Below are 27,468 nucleotides of genomic sequence, written 5' to 3'. Positions count from 1 at the left end.
GAGCCTCCAAAACAGTCTCCTTTCACCTGTCAGCTTTGACCTAATCTTTTTCAGGATGGGAGCAAGGTTCCTTCTAGAATTCATTTTAAGAGGCTTAAGATGCGAATGCGAGGATGACATGTTTGTGCCGGCCTCATAACACAGAAAGGATGGTGGTCAGTGACAGCTCGGAAGTAGCACTCACCGTGCGCCAGGCAGTGTTCTGAGAGCTTCTTGTGTGTTACTTCATTTTAATACCACAAGCCGCTGAGATGAAGAAAGGGTATCTTTTTATAGTACATTAAGACGTAAGAGGTGCCTTGTCCTTGGTCACAGTTAAAAGGTGACAGAGCTGAGGTTGACACTCAGGGGCCCCAGAGTCCACGTCTCAGCTGCTTTTATGACCGAGAGGCCTGCTCCTGCCCCTGGCGAGGCCCTGCGCCCGGAGTGGTGACTGCGGTGCGGACCTGCCTCCGTCCCCTGCTGGCCACGGCAGGCGCTGGTCGCAGTTCAGGCACTTGGGTTTTCCTGCACCTCAGAGCCTCCTCGGCGGGTGCCCAGGAGTCACCGCTCAGCAGTCACAAGGAGGGTCCCCTTTGCCGCCCCAAGGAGCTCTTCTCCAGTGACCTTTTGCCTCTAATCCGTGGTCCAAAACGCATTTGCACTAGAATGGAATGAGCTAATAAGCAGGGGAGACTGCTAATAACAGATTCAGAGGAGAGGACCAGGGAAAGAAAATAAATGAAATGAGAGGAGACAGAGGAGTGTCCAGGGGAATCTGGGGGAGCGAAAGCTTCCTCATGCTGGCGCACTTGCCTCCAATGAGCACGTTTGTCCCTCCGTCCCCATAAACCATTGCGTGGAGATGGTGCCGCCTGGCGCTGGGGCTGAGGACACTCTTTGCGGGGTTCCTTGTGACGGTTTATGACAGCTCGTCGGGTGCGTTGGATGTGTGGCTAACCTAGGATGTGGAATGTTCCTGACCTGCATGACGGGACAGTGCGGAATCCTCGACTGCCCTCTGCACGAGTAGGAGTGTCACAGCTGCAGCCTACAGGTCCCAGGAGGCACGGTACCTGGTGCAGTGCTGCTGCCTCTGGGCTTGGTTTACCTGTCATTTCAGGTTTCTGAACGCCGTGCAGTTTCCTAAACAGAAAGGGGAAGTATTTCGCTAACTCGTTGCATAAGACCTCTGTTTAACACCGCTTTGTTTCTCATCGCCCAGGTGTTTAAGGAGGAGAAGTACTTGAAGGAGGCCATGGAGTGCAGCGACGTGATTTGGCAGCGAGGTCTGCTGCGGAAGGGCTATGGGATCTGCCATGGGACCGCTGGCAACGGCTACTCTTTCCTTTCCCTTTACCACCTCACGCGGGACAAGAAGTACCTCTACCGCGCTTGCAAGGTAAGGGCATCTCTATCCGAACCGCTTCTGAACCCTCCAGGGCACACACAGAGCCCAAATACAGCTCTCTCCTCCTTCAGACATGTTTCTCTCAACTCTGCGGTTTCTTCTGCAGAGCCTTGTCCCTGGCGGCCGTGTGCCTTGGCCGTACCATCTGTACAATGGGACTAAGGGGTGGAAATGCATTCATGACCTGTTAGGATGCCCTCCTGTGCATTTATTAGCTTCATGACTTTGGGGCACCCCTTCTTCAAGCCTCAGTTTCCTCATCTGTAAAAATACTACCCGCCTCCTAAATTTGTTCCAGGAAGAATCAGTTGAGGTAATGGGCAGGTCGTCGGTAGTTGCCCCTGCTTAAAATCCTCCAGTGGTTTCCCACTGCCCGTGAGCGGCACCCACAGCCCCGAAGTGGAGAGCCCCGTGTGCCTCGGCCCCTGCCTGCCTCTCCCCTGCCTTGCCCCCCGCTCTCCACGGGGCGCAGTGTTCCTGGGGCTTCTCCGAAATCTGCCTGGTGGAGGCAACCTCTGAGGTCTCCCCAGTGACAGAGCCACAGGGCACTCACCGTGCGCTTCTGCTTGTTCCTGAGTGTGCCGCACCCTAGACCACGAGCTGCGTGATCTTCCTAGTCAACGTCCCGACCCTACCCCGTACCTAGGGCAGTGCCGGCACCAAGGACAGGCTTAATAAATACGCATCGGATGTGCGAAAATGGACGCACAAAACAAGACTCAGTAAATGTTTGCTGGTGTTTCTATTGCTATACACATTTCACAAAATAAAGTTACAGGAACACAGAAAAAAAGATTGGAAGAAAATGCACCAAAATGTCCAATGACCCTTGACAGATGGAGGCTTATTCTGTATATTTATTACTATTCTGAAGCCTTTTCTCACACCAGATGGAACAGAGCCTTCCGACCTGGTGCCCCGAGACACGCACGCGGTCGTAGTGCCCACACTCAGCAGAGGTCGCGCGGGGTATTGTGGGGATGCAGAGGGCAGGTGCCTGACCCGGGCGTCGGGGGTGCCATGTAGGCTGAGACCCAGAGCAGAGCTGGAGCTTGAGCAGGCGGGTGGGAGCGGTGCCGCCAGCCGAGGAAGCTGGCGGGGTGAGCACCCTGGGGCCCGCAGCGTTCCCTTGGCCAGAGCAGAGCAGGGCAGGAGCTGGGGTCAGCGAGGCGAGGGGCAGTTCAGGTGGACGGCAGTCACAGTAGCAGATGGGTAAGAAAATATGGGGATTGGGGAAGGCTTCATGGGGGCTGAGGCACAGCTAGTTTTCTAAAGATGTGGAGCTTTTCAGGTGGGCCAGGAAGGCAGGGCATGGGGAGGCAAAGTGCACCCCAGTAGGAGAAGAGCCCCTGCAGAGCCATGGAGGCAGGCACAGCACAGTGCAGCCTGACCCCGAGTGCTCAGCACGGGAGGGTGCAAGGGCGAGGGGTGAAGTCAGAGGGGCCGAGGCCAAAGCAAGCTGGTCCTTCCCCTTAGTCAGTAGATCTGAGCCTTGGTTACACCTTAGAGTCACTGGAGCTTTAAAAGAGTGCCTGGGACTTCCCTGGTGGCGCAGTGGTTGAGAGTCCGCCTGCCGATGCAGGGGACGCAGGTTCGTGCCCCGGTCCGGGAAGATCCCACATGCCGCGGAGTGGCTGGGCCCGTGAGCCATGGCCGCTGAGCCTGTGCGTCCGGAGCCTGTGCTCTGCAACGGGAGAGGCCACAACAGTGAGAGGCCCGCGTACTGCAAAAAAAAAAAGAGTCCCTGGACCACACCCTGGGCCCGGTTCTGCGGGAGCCCAGGCCCCCGGGTACCAGCTCCTGGGTGGTTCTCATCTGCAGGCGGGGCTTCCCAAAGGTTTGTGATTCATGTCCAGACTCCTCTCAGAAGGATTGCCGTGGCCACGGTGGAATGGATGAGGTAGAGGTAAACAATTTGGGTTTCTCCAAATTGTTGTTTAATAATTAATGCAAGAAATGTTGAGTTATAAACCCAAGGGCATTGGCTGTGATACTAAAGAGGAGAGATTCAGAAACACTTAAGCAATTGATACAGCTGACTCACTTTGTTATAAAGTAGAAAGTAACACACCAGTGTAAAGCAAGTATACGCCAATAAAGATGTTAAAAAAATAAATAAATTCCTCATGATAGACACTAAAAAAAATACAGATATGGAGCTGAGCCCACAGAATTCAGTGGGTTTTCTTAATGTGGAGAAGACAGAAATGTGTGAATGTCTCTCTGGTCTCTGAATAGATGGTGGTGCATCGAACAAGCTAGAAGAGTGAGCAGACTTGGAGGGTAGAAAGTTTTATTGTGTATGTGCTGAATTTATGATTCTTTATACACACATGACAAAAAATAAGTTACCTAAGCAAAAAAGGGAAATTTATTATAATGTTACAAAAATCCATTGAAGAGGTTTAAGAAGAAAGGGTCAGGGGAGCTCAGAGGAAATTGCTGATAAAGCTAAGGGATGAGTTTTCAAGATGAGCAGGGTGGGCAGTGGGCAGTGGGTGGGCCGGCCGGGGAGCAGTGGGGAGAGAAGGGAGGGCGGGAGGGCTGCGTGTTCAGCAGAGGGGCTGGCGGTGAGCCCAGAGAGCGCAGCCAGGCAAGCGGTTTCAGAGCCAGTGTTTTAATCTGGACGGAGGGCCTGCAGGGGCAGGAGGCGGTGCTTAGAAAAGACCGGAGGTTGTTGGGCTGTGAGATTCCTTACTTCAGCCTTCCCAACAACCTTCCTGGGTAAATTCCCCCCTACGGAGGAGGAAGCAGGCCTAGGCAGGTGACACAGCTTGCCAGGTCTCACCTGCTCAGAAGAGGTGGTGCCGAGTCCCTCCGAGCTCACGCTCCTGACCACTCTGTTGCCTGGGAGTCTGCTTTCTTTGATTCTGGGTGAATTCACTGCAGTGTCTTAGGCGTTCCATTTTCACCAAGTGAAATCCCCACTCTTAAAAAGAAATGTCTTTCTCCCTAGTTTGCAGAATGGTGCCTAGAATATGGAACACATGGTTGCCGCATTCCTGACAGACCCTATTCTCTCTTTGAAGGTAAGAGTGAGGGAAAGCTCCAGGTTTAAGTATCTGGGTGTGTGCATTTGGTTCTCCTGACTCTGTGCACCATCACAGTTGATCTTAATTAGTAATCGCTGCACAGCTGGTAAATACCGTGAGCAGAGTCGTTCATTGCTGAAAATTATATTGAGTCTCTTTACCTTGCCTGTTTTGTGTGTGCTCCTGTGAACTTCCTCCAAGTATTTTTAGATCTTTTGTGACCTGTATAGGCATAGGCTGTCTGCTGCTCAGTAATGGAAGAAAATAACGTTTACTCCTGTGCATTTCGTCGGTAATATTGTGCGTGTAGTATTGATCTATTCACAGCAGACTTGGTTAGTTACTTAAATGTATTTAATTAGGTCATGTAAAGAAGTGTAAATAATATTAGTAATTTAAAAGTGTTAGTAAGTACAAGTATTAGTAGTTGGAAAAAATAATGAGAATATTGAAGACAGTTCTGAAAAACAAGAGCAATGAAAGAAACCAGCAAACACATTGCGAGTCTGCTCCAGGCACACACAGTACATAGAATATAATTCAGGAAAACAAAACGGAAGTCCTACAGAGACTCAGATATTCTTTGTTTAGTGTGTGTGTGTGTAATGGTAATTTGGAACATAAGCCACAGAAACCAGAGGGCAAACGTTAATGGCGTTACGATGAATGGATGGTGACTTTTTAATTACTTTAGAGCCACCTTTTATAGTAATTCCAAAATAAATTTCAGAAGGAATAAATGAATACTTTTTAAAAACTCAAAAATTAGATGGGTGTTGAATTTTGTCAGGTGCTTTTCTTGCATCAGTTGGTAAGATCATGTGGCTTTTCTTCTTCAGGCCCCTAGCACTGTGGATCACACTGGTTGATTTTCAAATATTAAGCCAACCTTGCATCTCTGGAATAAACCTTACTTGGCCATGGTGTACAGTTCTTTTTATGTATTGCAGAATTATATTTGCTAATATGTTGATGATTTTTGTGTCTGTATTCATGAGGAATATTGGCCTGTAGTTTTCCTTTGTTATACTGTGTTTGTCTGGTTTTGCTATCTGGGTAATGCTGGCCTAATAAACTGTACTGAGAAGTACCTTCTCCTCTGTTTTCTGTAATAGATTGTATATTAATTGGTGGAAGAATTCTCATTTAAATGTTTGGTAGCATTCTTCAGCGAAACCTTCCTAGCCAAGAGATTTCTTTTCTGGGAGTTTGAAATTTACAAATTCAGTTTGTTTAATAGGTTACAAGGCTGTTCAAGTTATCTGTTTCATATTCAGTGAGTTTTAGTAGTTTGTATTTTCAAGATATTGCTCCAGTTCACCTGAGGGGTTAAATTTTTGTGCATAAAAAGCTTTGGTGGCAGTCCTTCGTTATCTTCTTGATGTCTGAACTGTCTGTCGTGCTAATGCCGTGTTTTATTTCAGCTACTGAGATTTTAATCATATAATAGATAAACGAGCAAAAATTAGAGCGTCTGTCATTATCTTTTGCAGAATAAGATCTTTTTAATATTCAAAGAAACCGTAATGAAAAAAATGTTTCTCAGAATAAAAATGTCGTCTTTTGGGTCATAAAAATGAGGTGTATTTGTATCAGATATAACACAGTTAATACCTGAACTCTAAATGGAGTTCATTCAGGTTCATAAATTCAAGTTGATAATGGCAAATTCAAAGCCCCAGCGGGTGAAAATCTTCGAATGTACCCTCCCGAGAGGCTGGGAAGCTCTTGCATTCTTCTGGGCCCCTGTGCCTCACAAGTGCCTGGCAGGAGGCGCTGACTAGGTTCTCGTTGGATGGGTGAGTGCCGGTGTGGAGGCCACTAGGCTGGAAGGGCCCACAGCGCCCAGGACCCTTTGTGGAGGAGCTCCCTCCCTCCAAGGGATCCTTCGGGTAGGCTGCTGAGTTACTGCAGTGATTGGCGGTGGGGACTTTGACCAAGCAAGTAAAGTTCGTTTCAAAATAACATTTTTGAAACCCAAAGTGCAACCTTCCGTTTGGAATAAAAATGTAAAGGCTCTGAGAGGACGTTTATATGTTGGAATATCACAGTAGCAGCGCCCTTAACTTCTGTGTTAGCACTTCTGTGAAATCATCTTAAAGTGTCAAGATACAAGATTAAAGCTCAGAAACCAATTTTTAAAATTAAGATAATGAAGAAAACTGGTATTACCTGCTGGGTGCTGATGTGAAGACTTCCTTTTTGTGCGTGTGAAGTTATTTTCAAAGTCCTCCCCACCTTTTCCCACATCCTTACAGCCCCAGTAAAGGCAGCGATCAGAGCTCACTTGGTTCTGGACCCCACCACGCACCCTTTCTCACGAAGGACCGCGTTTTGCGTTGCAGGTATGGCTGGCACTGTTCACTTCCTCTCCGACATCCTGGCCCCAGAGGCATCACGGTTTCCAGCATTTGAACTCGGCTCTCCACAGAGGGATACAAAGGTGCAAAAAGACGACTGAGAGATCCAACTGGACCAGAAGCCACCGGGTTGCTTAATGCCTGACACGGAACCAAGTGTGAATCCTGAAAGAGGGAGAAAAAGGAGAAGCAGGCACCCTCCCAGACCCCCTGTGTCAGAGTGTGATGACAGACCATCCCATCAGCGTTCTGTAACAGTGTACCCTCACTGGTGTAAAATATGAATTCCTCGTGTCCAGTTCTCTGTAGTGTGTGCATGTCTCTTGGTGTTTGCTGTCTGTAGGTGTAGGTTCTAAACGGAAGCCCTTCTCTGTCCATGAGCCCGAGCTGGCTGTGCATGAGGGCATGCGGCAGCCTCTTCTCTGTACATAATATTTAAAGTGGGGTGTTTTCTGTACTGACAAACAGGAAATAGGCAGGTGGTGTCCGTCCTATGTAACAGAATATTCTCCGCAGTGATGTCCCAGTCGTAAGACTTTCCAGCATTTTCTGTGGGTACCTTTCAGATCAGCATGAGAGAAAGACCACTCCAGAAATGAAAAGAAATAGAACAGGTAGAGGGGGTTTGCTGGAGTAGGGGGTGGTGAGCCTTTCCACCAGGTAGTCGAATGCTCCCTCTTTGTGTTTTGTGCTCACCTCAGTGTTTTTAAGAAGCCAAAGGGGGTGCATTGCAGCTCTGCTGGGGCTCCCATTCTCAGGCTATTCGTGTGAAGTTCCGGACCCTCCTCGCAATCCAAGGCAGCCCGTGCCCTGGGGGGTGGACTCATGACACCAGGGCCACTCGAGGGAACCGTGTTCGTGGCCACATTGTAAATCATGTAGCAGCGACTGAGGGCTGGCAAGTCTAGATTCAGTGTGTATTATTAAAGCAGGCTGCACCTCGGTTCTATCAACATTATAACTTAGTGTTATAAGTGCAGTGGATACAATTCCAGATGCATAATAAGCAGAAAGATATTCATCTCTTCCATGTCCCTCCAATTAAACTTACTCCAAAACTTGGTAAGTTATCCAAGTACAAATTGGAATGAATTTAGTCCTTATTTTTGTCTACTATTTGGTTGATAAAAGTCTCACCTTTGATGAAATGTATTAAGCATAAAGTACTAGTCTGCATTTATGCATATGGAAAGCAGTCTTCTAACCAAGAAAATTACGATTCTGTCTGACAACTTTTATTTTAAAACTGGGCATTACTTTGGGTTAGCATACCCTCAGTAATTATACCCTGTACATCTGTTTTTAGGAGAGTTTTGCTGTCATGGTGTGAGTGGTCTAGGACTGTACAGACTTCTCATGAGCTAAGCCAGTTCATAAAAGACAAGATAGGTCTCTCTGATGGTCTGGTCCTTATCTACAAGGGATTGTCAGATGTTTATCAGCCTCGTTTCCACTCCTTTCATAAAGGTGAAAGAGTGTCCATGTAGAAGACAGATCCTTCACACGTGTGTGATTCTGTGCAGTCCTCAGGGTCCCGCTGAGCCTTGGCGGTGGGGCTGACTCCCGAACACGTGCCCTTCGGTTTCTAAATGATGCCTCATGAGTCTCCGTCACGACTGTTCAGGTTAGGCTGATGACTTCCATGGGTATAAATCCTCACGGTTGTGTTTTAACCGTCTTCCCGGGCCTGCTCATGTGCGTCTCAGGCAGCCCGGTTCCCCGGGACCTGCAGGCGGGGACGTGAGTGAGCTGAGGGGCTGTTTGTCCGAAGAGCTCCCCTGGTGTCACAGCTCAGCCCAGCTGCACTGCTGCCACCTCGGCCAAAGCTCAGGGCAGCCCCCGGGGCTTCGGCACAGAGTGTTACCCAAGCCGTCTCATTTCTCAGGGGAGGCCAGTGGGGCTGCACAGGATTCACCCCCCTCAGCAAGAGGGGGCAGCTCATGGAGGCCCTGGTCCTGGCCACGTGTCTCCTGACCGGAAGCAGTGAGGGTGACCCTTCGTGACACCTGGGCATCACGATGCCTTGTACGTTTGGCTTGTTTCTGCCTCGCACACTGAGGGAAGATGGCGCGCTTGTGAGGTAAACGGAGGAGATTGTATTTGCAGGGTTATTTTAGAAGCCAGCTGGACTGACCCCTCCCGCTTACCCACCAGATGTCAACAGAGACGCAGTCTGTGACTCCACAGTAACCCGCTTCCTGGGGCGCGACGCGGGCGGCTGCATGGTGCCGGGTCCAGCTCTCAGTCCCCAGAGGCAGCGGGACAGAGGAGTCCCAGAGCTGGTTTAGTGGTTCTGATGAGTGTGATTTCGGATCTCAGAGCAGCTCACGGTGATTTCTTACATTTCTGTATCCAAGATGTGTCTAAGTGTTTAAGATAATGTGTATGCACAATGCCATTTTAAAATATGAAAGAGAAAACGATGTCCACAGAAAGTGTGTGGGGTTCCCTGGTTCGGTACTTAGTAAAAACATGGTTTTGTTGTGACACTTGCGGGGTCTTCGTCTCTTCTCACCACTGCCTTTGAGAGCGACGGTTGGAAGCCTCGGCCGCCCTTCTGGAGATGGCCTTCCTCACGGAAAACGTGGCCGTTGCTCACGTTATGGCGTCCTAGGTGCTTCACTAGAATGACGGCTTTCTCTCTCTATCCCAAGGGCCTCCGAGCCCTGGGCAGCACCAAGAGAAGCCTGTCTTGAGCCTGCCCGTGTGACAGGCCTTTACACTGAGTCACCGTGAATGGCCCCAGCACGGCTGGGGTCACAGCGTGCATGGTGGTGGGCACTCTTCTCATCACTGTCTTACACATGAGAAAGCTGATGGCCTTGCCCAGGGTCACAGCCGGAATGAGGGACAGTCAGGCTTCCGACCCGACGGTTCTTGCCAGTGGCCATACTTCTGACTTGTACTCAGTACCTCTTCCCCTACATGCCCAACATGGAAAGTGAGAAATTGAAACCCCGGAGAGGCCCTGTCATCTGTGCCCCTGCCCTCCTGGGTCCCTTGAACCATTCAGTGCAATTCCATACTCTTAACTTCATAAGGCAGTTCTCAACCGCTATCACTTCATTTGCTAAATTCACAAAAGCAGGACCCAGGCGTGAGGTCCAGGTCCCCCAAACGTGTTTACAGACTGTCTTTACTCCTTCCCAGTCTCTTTGCTAAGCTTCAAGGGCCCCTCTCAGGTCTCTGTTTTTCCACATCCTGTGTTCTGGAGGAGAGCCAGGTGTCCATTCCAACCAGACGGTCACCCCCAGCGCCTGTCAGCCTTCTGTCAAACTGGCCGGTGGCCTGGAAGGCCGTGCTGCGTCATCGCTTCTCCTGATCAGAGGAAGGCCGCAGGCTCCTCCACGGCCCCTGCTCCCTGGGGTTGGGTCGCTGGGTGACGGAGGCTATGACGCGTCCAGTCGGCCTCACAACGCGCCCCTGCCCCCATTTCCGTCTCCAGTTTGCTCAAGTGCTCCACCCAGCATGCCAGGCCTTGTGCTCGGTGCCAAGAGTGACGGCGACAGCCACCCTTCTGCAGCTCGCCCGGCCCCGCGACGGACGCCTGCGGAAAGGCGCAGCCCCGCTCAGGCTCAGGGCCGGCCCGCCTGTGTCAGGACCTCGGACAGCTCCTCCGCATCGCGGGCGGGGCGGCGGGCCTCCGGGCGTGCACTTCTGCTAATGGCAGGAGGGCACCGCGGCCAAGTGTGACCTCTGGCGTGAGGCTGCGGCTGGCCCCACTCGTCAAGGAGCCTGTGGAGTGGGCATCCAGCGCAGAGGCTGGAGCAGCCTGTGTGAATTTGGATCAGCTGTTTCCTACAGAGTCTGTGTAATCAGGACCTTATTTGGACTAACCAACCTTATTTGGTCAGTGGGAGAATTAAAACGGAGTAACAAATGGAGAAAGCAACTAGCACGCGGAAGTGCTCTGTGATGGGGGACTTGAAGGTGTGCATGTAGTGCTTGTGTGTGAAGAAACGGGCTCACTCCCCTGAGTAATGAAATGAAAACCCAGGTCTGTCCAGCTCCAAAATCCCAAGCCACGCCACCATCGCGCACCACTGCTCTGCCTAGCATCCCCGAGCTTTCGGCCATCGTGGGCGTGGGCGTGTGTGTGCCCAGCCGCACCAGGGTCCTTCAAGGGGAAGAGTCTGCCACAGGGGCAAGGAGGAACCAAGCCACAGTTTCAGGCTTGCACAAAATCTAGAAGTTCAGAGAGGCTGGGTTCCCCGTCCTCCAGCCTGTTCTTTGTTTAATGCCCCTGGAGGTCTTCCCGCTTCTGTACCAGGTAGATCCTTGTGGCTTTCATAAGATCATCATCAGATGCAGTGCTGGTCACATGTTAACAGGGACCTTACGCCCTCCTTAAAGTATTGTTCATGAGAGAATAAAGCATGTAGCAAGCAGCATAATCACATACCCACCCACAATCATACAAGTGTCTCCCACGGTCCCAAGAACTGAGGAAGCCAGCTTTTCAACCATTTCGTCAGAGAGGCCACAGGGAAGTTATCCAGCGCTTTATGCTTGGCTGCTGGGAACTAAAAGGGGGGTAATGAACAGGACGGTGCTGCCTCCAGAGGCTCTCCAGTAGCAAGAAGGACCATGCTCCCTCCAGCTGAACTGAAAGTCCTGAGAACTTGCCTGCCTGAAGGGTGTCATTGTTCTGCCCTGACACTTGAATCAGAGATTGTTTAGAGAATTCTGCACCGGAAGCCACTTTCCTCCTGAAATTTCGAGGCAGCATACTGACATCTAGCTTCCAGTGTTACCTCCGAGAACCTCAGAGCCACAGTGATTCTTGTTTCCTTGTGCTCAGATGTTGTGTTTTGATTGTGAGCACTTTGCAAATTGTACAGTTTTTTCTCTGTCACGATGATGAGCCTAGTCCTGGGTTTTTTTTTTTCTTTAACATCTTTATTGGAGTATATTGCTTTACAATGGTGTGTTAGTTTCTGCTTTATAACAAAGTGAATCAGCTATATGTATACATATATCCCCATATCTCCTCCCTCTCGCGTCTCCCTCCCACCCCTCTAGGTGGTCACAAAGCACCGAGCTGATCTCCCTGTGCTATGCGGCTGCTTCCCACTAGCTAGCTATTTTACATTTGATAGTGTATATATGTCCATGCCACTCTCTGGCTTCGTCCCAGCTTACCCTTCCCCCTCCCCGTGTCCTCAAGTCCATTCTCTATGTCTGCATCTTTATTCCTGTCCTGCCCCTAGGTTCTTCAGAACTTTTTGGTTTTTTCTTAGATTCCATATATATATGTTAGCATACGGTATTTGTTTTTCTCTTTCTGACTTACTTCACTCTGTATGACAGACTCTAGGTCCATCCACCTCACCACCAATAACTCAATTTCGTTCCTTTTTATGGCTGAGTAGATTCCACTGTATATATGTGCCACATCTTCTTTATCCATTCATCTGTCGATGTAGTCCTGGGTTCTTTGTAGGCCCTTCCAATCTGGGAACTTGTGTGTTTCAATTGTAGGAAATTTTCTTGAATTATTTCTTAATGTTTTTTTCCCTTCCACCTTTTTGCTTTCCTTTCCAAGAGATTTCAACTTTATTTTCGAATCCTTCCATTGTGTGTTTAGTTCCAGGAGTTTTTCTTGTTCTCAGGGTATCTTTTGTGTATATCCTCTTCTTGTTGCAATATTTTATCTCTTTGAGGATGTTAATTTATTCAACACATAGTCATGAAGGGCTTATTCAATGCCACACATTATTCTGGGCACTTGGAATCCATCAGTGATCAAAACAGTCAAAAAGTTTTATCTTGTAGAGTTTGTGTAGCAGCGAGAGACAAGCAATAAGGCTAAATAGACAAATTTTCTCCTATGTTATAAGTTAATAAATAATATGGAAAAAAAAGATAGAATAAAACAAAATAAGAGGGACTGATGGTGGAGAGAACACAAATTACTGTTTTAAACAGGATGGTCAGAGTAAGACTAGAGACGGTGACATCTGAGCCAAGACTTGAAGAAATTAAAGGAGTTGGCCAGATGAGTATCTGTGGAAAGAGCACCTGACAAAGGCCGTGCCCTGTTCAAGAGTGGAGTGAATGACCACACGGGGGAGGGGGCGGGGAGGAAGGAAGGCCCGGGCCTGGAAGGCCATTCGGAGGAGTTTGGCTTTTGCTCTGGGTGAAGTACAGAGCCACTGGAGGGTTTGAGCAAAGGAAGGACGTTATCTGATTTATGCGTCGAAGGGGAAATCCTGAGAGAATGCCTGGTGGACGTAGGGAAACCAGAAGGCTGGTCCAGGAGAGAAATGATGTGGGCTTGGCGAGAATGGTCAGCCTCTTGCTGTGTCCTAGAGCCAGTAGGATTCCTGACGGCCAGGGCAGACCACGAGAGAGCACAGTTAGCCTTGGAAGGGGCGTTGCCAGCAGCTAAGATGTGGAAGAGGCCAGTCGGGGGTCAGGGCATGTGGAGTCTGAGGTGACCGGGACGGCTGGAGTTTGGAGAGAAATCTGGGAGGGAACTGACACTTTGGAGTCATTTGCATATTGATTATTTACAGCTATGAGCTGAGAGAGCTCACCCAGAAAGTGAGGGGAAAGGGAATAGGGAAGGAAGGAGCTAAGGCAGAGCCTTGGCCACGTAACACCAAGAATGGGGAGGAGTTTGCTGCAGCAAAGGAGGATGAGAAGACGACCTCTACCTCATTGGGTAGAGGTCTGTTTTCCTGGAGGCCAGTGAGGAAATTTCACGTGTGCAGAGGAGTGACCAGCTGTTTCAGCCGATCCTGATAAGTGAGAGAAATGCTAGGAGTTGGCCATTGCATCCAGCAGCCTGGAGGTCCTTGGTGACTTGGTGAGCAGAACAGACAACGCTAAAAGGAGTTTGGTTGCAAAAGAGAGGAAAGAAATGGGGCCATAGTTGGTAAGAGAAATAAGATCAAGAAAAAACTTTTTTTTTAAATAACAGCATGTTTGTAAACCAATGTGATCCAATGGGAACTTTTAAAAAACATGATGTAGGGACTTCCCTGGTGGCTCAGTGGTTAAGAATCTGCCTGCCAATGCAGGGGACACAGGTTCAATCCCTGGTCCGGGAAGATCCCACACGCTGCAGAGCAACTAAGCCCGTGTGCCACAGCTACTTAGCCTGCACTCTACAGCCCGTGAGCCACAACTACTGAGCCCGCGTGCTGCAACCACTGAAACCTCTGTGCTCTAGGGCCTGTGCTCCGCAACGAGAGGCCACCGCAATGAGAAGCCCGCGCACTGCAACAATGAGCAGCCCCCGCTCGCCGCAATCAGAGAAAAGCCCGCGCGCAGCAATGAAGACCCAACGCCGCCAAAAATAAATTACTATTATAATAATGTGCTGCATAATCACAATACCAGTGTCACACCTGAGAAAACTAACAATGATTCTGTAATATTACGCTGCATCCAGGCCATGTCCGGTGCCCCGACCGAGTCAGGAGTGCTTTAAGTCTGTATTGTTGTTTTCCGTCGGGATCCAATCTAGGTTCCTGCTTTATATTTTGTTAATCTTTTCATAACCTAGGACACTCACCTGCTTTGTTGTTTTGTTTTTAACGACATCAACTTTCTGAGGACACCAGGACTGTTGTCTCATAAATCTCCCCCGTGAGTTTGTCTGATTCTTTCCCCACGGAAACTTGTCCTGCCATCTCCCACTTCCTGAAACTCGGAGGTTCAGTTTGGACTCCGGAGCTACACTGTCCAATATGGTAACCACTAGCCACCGGTGAGTATCTGAATGTAAATTAGTTTCATGAAGATTAAGTTAAATTTTAAAATCCAGTTCCTGCATCTCCCTAGCCTCATTTCTTTTTTTTTTTTTTTAACATCTTTGTTGGACTATAATTGCTTTACAATGTTGTGTTAGTTTCTGCTGTATAACAAGGTGAATCAACTATATGTATCCTAGCCTCATTTCAACTGCCCAATATCCACATTTAGCCCGTGGCTACTGTACTGGACAGTGCAAGTATTTCCATCATCATAAAAATTTCTGTCGGATAACGCTGCTCCAGATGTGGTTATATCCTGGTTGGACATTTTTGGCAAGACTGTTTCTTAGGTGGTATTTTGTACTCAGTACTGCATCACATGCAGAGGCCGGGTTGGGAGTCCCAGGGTGTCCTGAGGGACTTGTAAACTGCACTAGGGATATCACACGCCCTCCACATCCTTCTCTGGTCGTCAGTCGGGATGCTACATCCTGCGATGGAAAGATTTCTAGGGAAAAGAAAATAAAATCAAAGAATATTAGAGCCGAGAGGGAAGTTTGATTATTTTATAAGCAGCTGAGGAAACTGAGGCCCATAGAGGTTCAAGACTTGCCCAAGGTCACTGATGCTAGTTGGAAGCAGAGAATCACCTTCGACAAGCATCTTCGTACTCCTGGCCATGCATATATCAGAGTCGAAAATACCCTGTGGCAACTGAGATCACACTACTAAAAATAATCATAAAATATTTATCAGTGTCAGGTACTGTATTTAGTCCTTAAAAAAATTACTTCACACGATTCTCACAACCACCCCACAAGGAAGGTTACTACAGAAAATCTCTGATTAACAGGAATTTATTTTTTCAGGTAATAAGAAACCTAGAATTGGTTCAACCCTATGAAAGCTGGTATCTCTGTGATCATCTTGGCCTTTCCGTCATGGTCACAAGGTAGCTGCTGCAGCTCCAGATATCACATCAGTGTTGAAAGCAGGGTGAACCTGCATGTGGCAGTGCCAGCAACTCCAGTCTCATTTATGACAAAAGTGAAATCTTTCCCAGAGGCCCAGAGTAGACTTCTGTAGTATCTATCATTGGCCAAGACTGTGCCCGTCGCAAAGAAAATGTGTGGCTCTTCTGGCTTCTACAGAAGAAACAGGCAAGGGAACGGGGGTTGGATTAAACCAAACAACATGGAGGTGTTCCTGTCCTCACGGTTCAGTTGAGGAAGCTGATGCTCAGAGTGCAGAATCCCTCACCGGGGGCTAACCAGTGAGTTTCAGCGGCAGAGATGCTTTGACTCCAGAGCCCATGATGAGTACAGTGTGCTCACTGAAGAATGAAAATGTGAGGACTCAGGTTGCCAGGTCTGGGCTGGTTCAAACACTTCAAGAGGTAGGATGTGTGTGTCCTCAAAGAACAGGGGAGAGGCTGCCCCAGACCGTGATGCTGCCACCCGAATAATAAACTGAGGAAGGACATTCAGGAGAAGAGTGCCAGAGGTATTTGGGGGTGGACGGATTAGAGAAGTTTTACTTACTCCACTCGTAATATATATTTAAAGCTACATTTCATGTATCTATATACTTAATGCTATATATAGTCAGTGCTACGTTTCTATATCATAAATATTTCATAAATATATTTATTTAATATATGCTATATTTCATGTTTTCTCCCCAACCTTCTCTTTTCCATGAGAGCTTAGTCTTGCCAGCCTTGGTCTTGCCAACCACACACCTTTCGAGAAGGTGCTTCTCACAGTTGGTTAGAGATTCATGTAATAAATGATACAAATTGAACAAAAATGGGGCTTCCGGCCCCTCCTCAAGTTGGTAGCTATGCATGGACCGTGGCTCATACGCAGTGCCTGCCAAGCCTGGTGGGACACGTCAGTACAATCTTCCTAATGGGAATATTTGCCGAAAGCCCGAAGAAAGGTACAGATGCTTCGAGCCAGCAATTTAAGTCTAAGGTTTTATTCTGAGGAAATAAATGTGGATGAACCTTTAAAATGGTCACAAGCTCGCTCAGCACAGCACTGTCCATAATAGGGAAAAATTAGCAACAATTTTTGCAAAAACAAGTTGGAGAAATACATTAATACCGAAAAGTGAAACAAAACATATATGTGGTAAAATTAGGAAGAAAAGCAGGGGGTGGTAAACGTAAAATGCAGGCGGTGGTAGGCGGCGCAGTGGAGCAGCTGCGCGGGGCGCCTCCGTCCTGTGTCCTGAGCGTGTTCACGTGAGTACATCTGCTCTGCAGCATCCGCGGTTATGCCAGCAAACTGAGAGGCGTCCCAAGAAAGCCTGGTTTTCCACGGCAGCCACCGTCCTGGGGGTTTGTAGGCGATCTCGGCCCGCACAGTCATCTGGGACTAGGCGTCCACGGCCCGGGGGGTCCGGGCTGACGCGGAGGGAGCGCCTCGGGGCCCGGCGGGAGTTCAGGGCGACTCGGGGCCCTTGCGTCCTCACCCACCACCGGCCCGGCCCCTCGCCGCTCGCTCCCGAGCATCCGGCCGGCATCCACCATACGCCTTAGGCAAAAGTTACACTCATTATTCTGGGTGTGTAGAATAATGTTTAAAAATGAAAAATAAAATGGAGCGACCCCAAAATTAGATCGGAGTGTGTGGGTTAAATCACCTGCGGCGCAGCCGTGTGGTGGGGCGCTGTTTAATCATTGCAGGGAAGAAGCAGGAGACTATTTAAATGCCAGGAAAAATGCTAGAGGAAAGCGGGCTACGAAGGATCCCGCGGTGCACCTGTGTCGTCAGAGCGAGGGACCTAGAAAGCGACGGAAACACGCCCAGCTGCAGTCTCGGGATACTGGGGTCGCAGGTGATTTCTGTTTACCTTTTGCTTTGTGCTTTCCTGTACGGTCTACATTTTAGATTAAAAATAAAGGCATGGGTTTGGTTTTGAGTAAAAAAACATCAGCAGGGACTTTGCCACGAAGGGCTAAGCAGGGTCCCCTCCTGGAGCCTCCCCGGGGCCGCCCCACCCGCTTCGCGCAGGTGCCGCGCCCCAACCTGGCTCGGGGCAGGGCGGGGCTGGGGCGGGGCCCGGGGCCCAGTCCCCGGTCCCCTCTCTGGGCGGGCGATCTGGGCGCAGAAGCCGCGGTCCCCGGTCCCGGGCTCATCGCGGGGTGTCGCGTGCGTCGCTGGCTGTCCAACTCGCACCACACCCTGGGCGCCTCCGTAGCCCCACTTTCCAGATGGGGAAACGGGGACACCAGGACGTCCCGTGCCCCCAGTCGTCAGGGCGACTCCGAGGCAGGGCGTCCGGAACGCCCGTCCATGTGCGCGTATGGTCCCTCGCGCGGCTCCACTGCGAGTTTTAAGCCAGGGCCCTCGCCACAACACAGGGCGACGAGGCGGCACGGCGAGAGCAAGCGCAGAAGGTGGGCAGAGGGAGCCGGTCTCCAAGGTCAGTGCGCCCAGAGCGTCCTCCCCAGGCTCTGGGGGAATCGGCTGGCCGGGCACCGGCCTGAGCTAGGCGCGGACGTACCTTCCCAGGGCTCCCCAGAACCGAACTACACGTGCCGGGCACTGGGGCCTTTGGGTACTTGAGGACGAGACAAACGGACCCTCCCCGCTCCGCCGCCTGGAGGGAGGGACCAGGCTTCGCATCTCCCCAGGGGAGCGCAGAGAAGGGGCGTGGAGAGCGGGACTGCCTGCCCAGGGACCTGGAGACAGGAGGCCTCCCGCCCACCAGACTCTGCCCTCGGTGGATCCTGTCACCTTCTTTCTGCCCCCCTCACCCCTCCACCCATCCAACTCCTGTACCTGCATCCTAGGGCCCAGTCCTAGACTCCGGTGAGAAAGGTCCTAGCTGCCTGTGAGTACAACCTTGTCACCTCTGAGGGGAGAAACTCATTCAAGGGCACGCGTGGTTAGCAGGTTTTGGGGGATGAGGGCTCTGGCGAGAGGACACGACTTCTGCAATCCGTGTCCGCATCTCTTCTGCACCCACACGGGGGCACGCTGCTAACTTCCTCCTGACCATCACAGGCGTGAAGAAGCCAACTACTGCCTTTCCCTCCCTACCCTTGCTTGACAGCAACTCACCTTCTATTTCAGAAATTACAATTTCTGATCTTGCACTTTTTTGCCTTGATAACTATTATGGACTTTTTGGAGTTCCGTGAAATTTGGGAGGGACAGACAAGAGTGAGTACTGTTTGCCATCTCCAGTCATGACCTTTGATGTGTAAACGACCTGCTCCCGTTTCACTGGGGGAAGCTGAGGACCAGCGGGTTGTCCAGTGAGGCGTCTAACTCAGCTCTGCGTTCCCCACCAGCAGGCAGGCTGGCCTCTTCTACCTTGTTTCCTGTCCTGTTTTAATATAGTAAATTATAAGGCACTTCTTGATAAACATTATCTCAGTTGGTGATTCATCTAAAATACAGCCTAACTGTAGCAGCTATAGATCTGTGAGAGAAATAGTTTCTGACCAAATAGAGTTGGATTCTTTCTTTTTTTAAATAAATTTATTTATTTATTTTTGGCTGCATTGGGTCTTCGTTGTTGCGCGAGGGCTTTCTCTAGTTGCGGCGAGCGGGGGCTACTCTTCTTTGTGGTGCGCGGGCTTCTCATTGCAGTGGCTTCTCTTTGTTGTGAAGCATGGGCTCTAGGTGCACAGGCTTCAGTAGTTGCAGCACGTGGGCTCAGTAGTTGTGGCACACGCGCTTAGTAGCTCCGCAGCATGTGGGATCTTCCCGGACCAGGGCTCGAACCCGTGTACCCTGCGTTGGCAGGCGGATTCTTAACCACTGAGCCACCAGGGAAGCCCTAGAGTTGGATTTTAAAATCAAGGCTCCCCTACCTATGCAAAGCACACTCAGGCCCCCAGATAATTAATATCAGTATTAGCTGTGAGTCCATATAATTAATGCTTCTGTCTTCCTATTCCGATAATTTTTTCCTTAGCTAGATATTTTAAATGTGTTGGTGAAACAAAAGTTCCTTATCTTCTTGGACAGCATCTAATTTCCAGTTCTCCTGAGACTGGGTGCATTCCTCACGCACTCCACCCCACCCAGCCGAACTGAGAGCCCACTGTGCATCCTTCTTCAGAAACTTCGTCTCTCCCCTCTTTCCCACTCCCCAGCAAAAGAGTCAAAGCACACACCCAAATTTATTTTTATTTTGCATACATAGGAAACAGGACCCTATCAAAAGAACAGAAAAGAGAAATAAGCCAAGTGTTACAAGAGGAAAAGCACGCACGGATCTGCTCCCAGCTCCTCCTGGCCACACCTGCTACGGAACTCTGTGGAACTTCACACACCAGGAGCTGGACCGGCTCCAGGCAGTGGGGACTGTCCACCGACAGCACGAGGGGAAACAGAATGGGCAAGAAATGTCACTGCGAGTGGAATTTCCACACACAGTGTCAGTGCCCACAGTAGTGGGTTCTCACCCCGGTTCAAGGGAAAACAAAATTTATCTCACACAAACATGAATATAAAACTGTTGAGTGCTACCTAAATCATTGTCTCAAGATCATTTGCTATCAAAAAGATAAACAAAATTTCGTCACGGACATTTGGGTGGCTACTCAGCTGCACCCAGGCCAACGCCAGGGGCAGCTCTCGGCGCGCTTCCTCATCGGAACAGTAAAGGGAGAAACTGGACCTGAAAATGCAAAATGAATGACCTGGAGGAAGAGGACCTTCTGGACCCATGTAGTTGTCCTGGGTTGTAAACAGCAAATGTTGCGCTTTGCTGTCTCATTCGAATCAAGGACTTGAGTGCGGGGAGGTACTGACGTTGGGCACAGGAGTTCGGAGGTCACACTCGGTGGTCAAAGACACCGGCAGCAGCATCCGTGTTCACAGATTGTTTCCAAGGGGTTCATCTGGCTGCAGGAGTGTCCTGTGGAATTCCCGGGGAGGCTCCCAGGTTCCCCACCCTTAGAAAAGGTAAGTCACTGTGGCCCCATCCTGATTCCTCACTCCTATGCCACAGACGTGTCCCAGTAGAGCAGGGACACGGAGACTAGGGCTAGGGAATGAAAACCCTCAGTATCTACTCGGTGAGATGTCCTGACGCTCAGCTTCAATGAGTGACAACTCCTCAAGAGGCTCTGTTGAGTTCATTTCAAAAATAAGCACTCTGGGCTTCCCCGGTGGCGCAGCGGTTGAGAGTTGGCCTGCCGATGCAGGGGACGCGGGTTCATGCCCTGGTCCGGGAAGATCCCACATGCCGCGGAGCGGCTTGGCCCGTGAGCCATGGCCGCTGAGCCTGTGCTCCGCAACGGGAGAGGCCACAGCAGTGAGAGGCCCGCGTACCGCAAAAAAAAAAAAAAAAAAAAAAACAGAAAAAGCACTTCGCCCCACCACTACATATACAGGGATCTACATGTCTCAGCTACGCGGCTTTGCCCTTCCTGTACGTGACCTGTCAGGGCTCACTCTGGGTTTAAATACGCGATCGTGGGCAGTACTCGCTACGCAGAGGAACAGGACCCCGGCCCCCTGACGACCCCAGGACTACCTGTGATCCCAGGGCCAGAGAGGTTTCTGAGCCAGGCTTTGCGTTTCCAACCAGATCTTCTTTATTCTAATTTTGATGAACTCATCATCAGTGAAATCTGTTCAGTCCTTTCTGAAGAGATCGCTCTGCAGTCCTGGGGTCTTGCATTCCCGTCTCTTTCTTAGCAAGCTCCTCCTGTTCGGAGCCCTGCGTACATCTGCTGAGGCCAACCAGCCAGGGCCCAGGCCTGCCCAACCCAGGCTCGAGCCACTGACTGCACCCTGCTGGGACACCTCTCTCCAGAGGCTGACGTGGCTTCCCAGCCGGATGTGCCTGTCTGCTTTGAAAGCGTCCATCACAACGCACCGTCAGAGCTACCTCAGGGGAGGGCGCAGAGCTGCCTGGCCGTGATCCCAGGCCAGAGAGCTGCCGATGTCCAGGAAAGACTCCGAGTCTGACCTCAGGACAGGACTCCACGCCACCTTCCACAGGACACACTGAAAAGGGCTCGAACACTTTTTTCCCCAAGTCAGACCAAGAGCTCATCAAACGCAATGTCTGGTTGGAGGCAGGGGGCAATTTCCCATGAATTTAAATAACGTTCCTTAGTGACCTTCAGGTAACTATAGACAGCGGCTTGGCCTGACTCTGGATCCCCATCTCCTTGAGGTGCAAGCCGTGCCCAGGGCTCTCCCAGCCCTGGCTGTGCAGAGGGCAGCTCTGGTCTTCAGGAAGGGGATGGAGAAGAGAGGGCTCCGCGGCTGCGCCACCCACGCCTGTTTCTCTGAGAGCCTTTGGAAGAGGAAGACTGACGGGCAAGGGGCTCACACAGCTGGCCCTGTGGTGCCTCATTTCAGACGGGCCACCTGCCGTGTGTGGGGCCTTCCGGGCGCCCTGGGCCCCTCCTCGCGTTCGCGCGTACTCACCTGCACGCGCCCTGCCTCACCTTCTGCCGGGGTCTCTCCCCTGAGGGTCTGGGTGCGCCACCCTTGGGGGTCAACCCTCGGGACTGTCCACTCGGCCAGAGCACAGATGACATTGGAAACAGAAGCAACAGAGGAGACACGGGGTGAATTCAAATACTGGTCCTCCAAGGAAAGCTTGAAAGGAAGCTGTGCTTGCTTTGAAGATATCAGAAAGGAATTTGCCCTTAGTGGCTCAGAAGACCATTCCTGGAGGTGAACAGTGATGGGGCGCCAGGGAGGGTGGGTGACAGCCTCCCCCGGCCTCCCCGGCCAGTTGCACAGGCAGGTGCCAGGCCGCTCCCGGCTACTTGGCCTTCACCACCTGTTCATAGGGGGGCGGTGGCGTGTTGCAGTAGGAAGGGGGCGGTGGGTAGGCCATGCTTCCCTGGGGTGAGTTGGGTTGGACCTGGAAAGCCATCGCCACAGGGTTCCCAGCAGGATTCACCCCTGGTCCTCCAGGGTCGGTGTAAAACGGCAGCCCCAGCTGCTGGGCTCCTGAAAGACAGGTAAGCAGATGTGAGCACAGCAGAAAAAACCCACAGCCCATCACAGCCAGGCCCCAGACACAGCAGGGCACCTGGGATCAGGTGACGAGCAAAGGGGACATGCCAGCCCCGGCCTCCTGGAGCTTCTCCTCTACTGGATGCAGACAGCCAGAAAGCACCACAACCCAAGAGGGTGTCTAAGTGATGGAGGGACATTGGCGGGATCAGGCCGAGTGACACGCAGGGCAGCCCTGCCAAGACCTTGGGGAGGTGCACCAAGAAATTACCAACGGAGAGGGCCGAGTGTCCCTTACAGCCTAAACAGCCTGGGCGTAGAAAGGTGAGTCAACTCAGAGAGAACGGACAAGAGGACCCTGTGTTCCCGAATCTCGGCCAGAATCATCACCGGCGCCTCCACGCACTTTCTGAGAACAGTTTGCTGAAGTATCAGCTCCACTCCCACCTGCTGGATTAACGTTTAATCAGGGCAGAGTACCTGTCATCCAGGTGAACCCAATTCCCAGATAAGGCGACGACGTACGGGGCGGATGCCAGCGGGGTGGGCTGACATGTCTGTGGACTCTCTCCCTGCCCTGGATGCTGCAGGAGAAGGATGCTCTTGTCTCAGGGAGAGGCTGTAGGATGCAGGCTGAGCCCTGCTGCGGGCCAGGGTGCAGGGCACGGGGGTCCAGAGAGCATAGACGGTGACAAGAGGAAATACACTGGTCACCCTGCCCCAAATCTAGCCCTAACTCTCTCTCTCTTTTTTTTTTTTTTTTTTGCGGTACGCGGGCCTCTCACTGCTGTGGCCTCTCCCGCCGTGGAGCACAGGCTCCGGACGCGCAGGCTCAGCGGCCATGGCTCACGGGCCCAGCCGCTCCGCGGCACGTGGGATCTTCCCGGACCGGGGCACGAACCCGCGTCCCCTGTATCGGCAGGCGGACTCTCAACCACTGCGCCACTGGGGAAGGCCCCTAACTCTCATGTTAACAGTAGAAATACCTGAGCTGCTGCTTTGGAGCCTATTCCTTAGATCTGCTTTTTCTGATCGTGTTGACAACATGACAGGATACTGACTAAACAATTAAAGAATCAAGAAGAGAAACTGTGGGCTCCGGGTTTTATGTGGGCTGGGCTAAGTTCACGAGTGAAATCAGGTGTATCTGAGTTAGGCCTCACTCAACCCAGGAGACGCTCGGGCACCAGAGAGGTCGTCTCTGTGTGTGTATCGTGTAGGGTCTTTTTTTGTGCAAATCTTCCTCTGCCACAGTTTAACTGAATAAAGGTCAGATTCCCGGAAAGATGCCCACCGAGGTGTGCAGGATGTCTTGGAAATCTACAAGTGTGCTGAAGGAGAGAGTACAGGACAGAAACACCTGGCCAGAGACGCACTCAAGGGTGTCGGGAGGACGGCCGTCAGCCACAGGTGGCACCTTCATCAGCTCCTGCCTCGTCTCACACCTGTGTGGCCCAACAGACGGCACCTGCTTCTCCTGGTGCATCTTGCCTGCTGCCAGGAGATGGGCTCGTTTACAAGACATGTTTGTATACAAGCCCGTGACCAGCCAGGACCGTGAGCTTCTCAAGGGCAGAGATTATATTTCATTTATCTCTGAATCCCTTTATATTTTATACAAATAAAAAGTTAAAGATGAATAAAAAGAGGCTAATGTAAGAGTCCAGGAAAGACACAATGGAAGCCTCTGAATATGAGAGAAGAAATGGGGACGAGAGAACGAGAGAGGGGCCCAGGAGGTGTATCCAAGGACCCGGGACCAGCTCAGTGTGGAGCGCGTCGGGAGGAGGAGAGGCCTGCGTCGGAAAGGCCCGGCTTCTGGTGTTGATAAGGGGCCCACCAGGCGAGAGAGGGGACAGAGGAAAAGGGCAGGGCCTGCGGGAGCCCAGGCAGCTCTGGGGGCCTTCTTTGTGGAAGTAGCAGCACAGACGTGGCCTTGGCCGAAACCTCCCAGGAGGAGTGTGTGGGAGGGCCAGAGGACGGCTGGGGAGAGCAGCGCAGACAAGGCCAACAGTCAGACGAGGAGAAACACAGGAGGCGTAGGCGGCAGCAAAGAATGAAAGGAGAATGCGAGGAAAGAGTGAAGCAGTGAGGCGGGAGCTGTGTCACCGGGTGGGGTTCAGGAGGGGACAGGGCAGCACCGCGCCTTATCAGCCCACAGGACATTCGGGATTTCTGGCCAGCGGTTTCAGCACCATGGCTGGCACAGAAGCCCAGCTGCCGGGGCAAACAGCTGCTCCAGGGTAAGGGGTGAAGACCAGGGGGGAGGAGTGGTGGCTAAAGGGATGCATGACAAGGGCAGACGTGTTTTTTGGGTTTTTTTATTCTTTAAAAAACTGCTTTAAGGGAATTCCCTGGTGGCGCAGTGGTTAAGAATCCGCCTGCCAATGCAGGAGACACGGGTTCAATCCCTGGTCCAGGAGGATCCCACATGCTGCACAGCAACTAAGGCCGTGCACCACAACTACTGAGCCTGCCCTGTAGAGCCCGCGAGCCACAACAACTGAGCCTGTGCTCTAGAGCCCGCGAGCCACAACAACTGAGCCTGCGTGCCACAACTACTGAAGCGCACGTGCCTAGAGCCTGTGCTCCACAACAAGAGAAGCCACTGCAATGAGAAGCCCGTGCATTGCAATGAAGAGTAGCCCCGGCTCACCGCAACTAGAGAAAGCCTGCGCGCAGCAACAAAGACCCAACGCAGCCAAAACAAAACAAACAGAAAAAAACTGCTTTAAATTAAGGTACAGTTGATTTACAAGATTATATTAGTTTCAGGTGTACAACACAGTGATTCTAAATTTTTATAGATTATACTCCATTTAAAGTTATTACAAAATAATGGCTATATTTCCCTGGGCTGTACAATATATCCTTGTTTATTATTTTAGACATAGCAGTTTGTACCTCTTAACCTCCTACCCCTATCTTGCCCCTCCATCCTTCCCTCTCCCCACTGGTAACCACTAGTTTGCTCCCTATGTCTGTGAGTCTGCTTCTGTGTTGTTATATTCATTTGTTGTATTTTTTTAGATCCCACATGTAAGTGATAACAGACAGTATCTGTCTTTCTCTGTCTGACTTACTTCACTTAGCATAATACCCTCCAGGTCCATCCACATTGTTATACATGGCAAAAATTTATTCTTTTTTATGGCTGAGTAGTAGTCCATTGTGTGTGTGTGTGTGTGTGTGTGTGTGTGTGTGTAATGCAGTATATATATATCCACACACACATATACACCAGGTCTTCTTATCCGTTCATCTGTTGATGGACACTTAGTTTACTTCCGTATTTTGGCTACTGTACATAGAGCTGCTAAGAATACTGGGTGGCATGTACTTTTCAAATCAGTGTTTTCATTTTCTTTGGATGTTTTATCCAGGAGTAGAACTGCAGGATCATTTTATTTCTATTAGTTCTATTTTTAGTTTTTTGAGGAACCTCCATGCTGTTTTCCATAGTGGCTGCACCAACTTATATTCCCACCAGCAGTGCACAGGGTTCCCTTTTCTCCACATCCTCGCTAACTTGTTGACGTTAGCCATTCTGACAGTGATATCTCGGTGTGACTCTGATTTGCATTTCCCTGGTGATCAGTGATGCTGAGCGTCCTTTCACGTGCCTATTGGCCATCTGGATATCTTCTCTGGAAATATGTCTATTCAGGTCTTCTGCCCATTTTTTAATCAGGTTGTTTGGTTTTTTTGTTGTTGAGTTGCATGAGTTCTTTATATATTTTGGATATTAACCCCTTATATATGATTTGCAAATATTTTCTCCCATTCAGAAGGTTCCCTTTTTGTTTTGACGATGGTTTCCTTCCCTGTTAAAAGCTTTTTAGTTTGATGTAGTCCCATTTGTTTATTTTTGCTTTTGTTTCCTTTGCCTTAGGAGACAGATCCAAAAACAATATTGCTAGGACTTATGTCAAAGAGTGTTCTGCTTTATGTTGTCTCCTAGGAGTTTTATGTTTCAGGGCTTACGTTTAGGTCTTTAATCCATTTTGAGTTTATTTTTGTATGTGGTATGAGAAAATATTCTAATTTCATTCTTTTACATGTAGCTGTCTAGTTTTCCCAGCACCACTTACTGAAGAGACTGTGTTTTCCCCACTGTATATTCTTACGGCAGAAGTATTTTTAAGGATGGGAAATGCTTGAGTGCGTTTATAGAGGTAGGGGCAGAAATACAGGAAAGAGAGAGGATTTCTACAGAGAATATAAGCTCAATGATGGCAGGGACCTTATAAGCCTGGTTCAACATTTGAACCCCACTGTCTAGCAAAGAGCCTGGTACACAGGAGGGCACCCAACACGTCCTGTCAATTGGGCAGAGAGAAGCAGCACACAGGGACCCACAGTTCCGTGCGTGGGAAGAAGGACCCGGCGCTCACACAGGCAGCCTCTGTACTGCGTGCCACTGCGGGTCGGTGATTTGAGCAGACACATTCCCAAGTCCTCAAAGAAGAGATGCTCACAGACAGTAGCAAAATGGTGACAAAGAGCGGCACAGCCAACTGGCATGGGATTCAAAGTAGCCGGGACTGTAAGGGTACAGAAATGATGGCCAGGAGACAAGGGGACACCTGCACCATCTCCCTAACTTAGCGGGGGCGGAATGTGGGAGAAGAGAACTTGCCCTTCAATTCTGAAGGCTTACGGTAGATGGTTTAGTTAGAGAAAGAAAAGACAGAGCGTCTGTGAAGAAGCTGGAGTTAGAGGAAGACTGTTTCTCCAGGAGATAGAGAGGAAAGGACCAGGAGAAGTGGGCAAAACGGCTGCAGCCACACCGCTGCCCCCGCTGTTCCCTCACCTGCATTGCATCTCTACCCTATGCGGAGGGCGCGGTGGGGACAGCAAGGGTATCGGCCTTGCATCCACTTTCCTGAAGACACGGAGGCTCAGCGAGACAAAACGTGCCAAGGTCACACAGCTGCCACATGGAGGCGCTGGAATTTGCACCCAGTAGTGTACTGGCAAGCCCAGGCTGTTTCCACTGTGGCGTGTGTCTCACAACGGGGTGAGGAAATGGGG

The 27,468-nt window shown here is 50.5% G+C and overlaps 2 protein-coding genes across 6 annotated transcripts in view; one reads left to right on the top strand and one right to left on the bottom strand.

Annotated features, from left to right (window-relative positions):
• LANCL2 (LanC like glutathione S-transferase 2) overlaps window positions 1-27,468 on the top strand; it is an 82,104-nt gene that overhangs the window by 50,948 nt on the left and 3,688 nt on the right. For 2 of the 5 annotated variants that reach the window (XM_033411275.2, XM_004283007.4), the window contains exons 7-9: window positions 1,205-1,381; window positions 4,347-4,419; window positions 6,768-7,083. In XM_033411275.2, coding sequence (XP_033267166.1) covers window positions 1,205-1,381; window positions 4,347-4,419; window positions 6,768-6,883 — 366 coding nt within the window. In that variant the 3' untranslated portion in view covers window positions 6,884-7,083. Of the gene's footprint in view, window positions 1-1,204; window positions 1,382-4,346; window positions 4,420-6,767; window positions 7,084-14,346; window positions 16,145-27,468 lie in introns of those variants that run through there. The other 3 variants (XR_004478723.2, XM_033411277.2, XR_007479258.1) reach the window with 3 other exon arrangements.
• The window catches only part of VOPP1 (VOPP1 WW domain binding protein), an 87,164-nt gene continuing 79,313 nt past the window's right edge, over window positions 19,618-27,468 (bottom strand). The window contains exon 5 of the mRNA XM_033411279.2: window positions 19,618-22,428. Within this exon, the coding sequence (XP_033267170.1) occupies window positions 22,238-22,428 (191 nt within the window). The 3' untranslated portion in view covers window positions 19,618-22,237. The remainder of the gene's footprint in view (window positions 22,429-27,468) is intronic.

Source organism: Orcinus orca, chromosome 9 (assembly GCF_937001465.1).
Source record: "Orcinus orca chromosome 9, mOrcOrc1.1, whole genome shotgun sequence".
In the NCBI taxonomy this organism is placed as follows: Eukaryota; Metazoa; Chordata; class Mammalia; order Artiodactyla; family Delphinidae; genus Orcinus; species Orcinus orca.
Note: the sequence above shows the minus strand (reverse complement) of the source record. Positions and strands in the feature narration are given on the sequence as shown.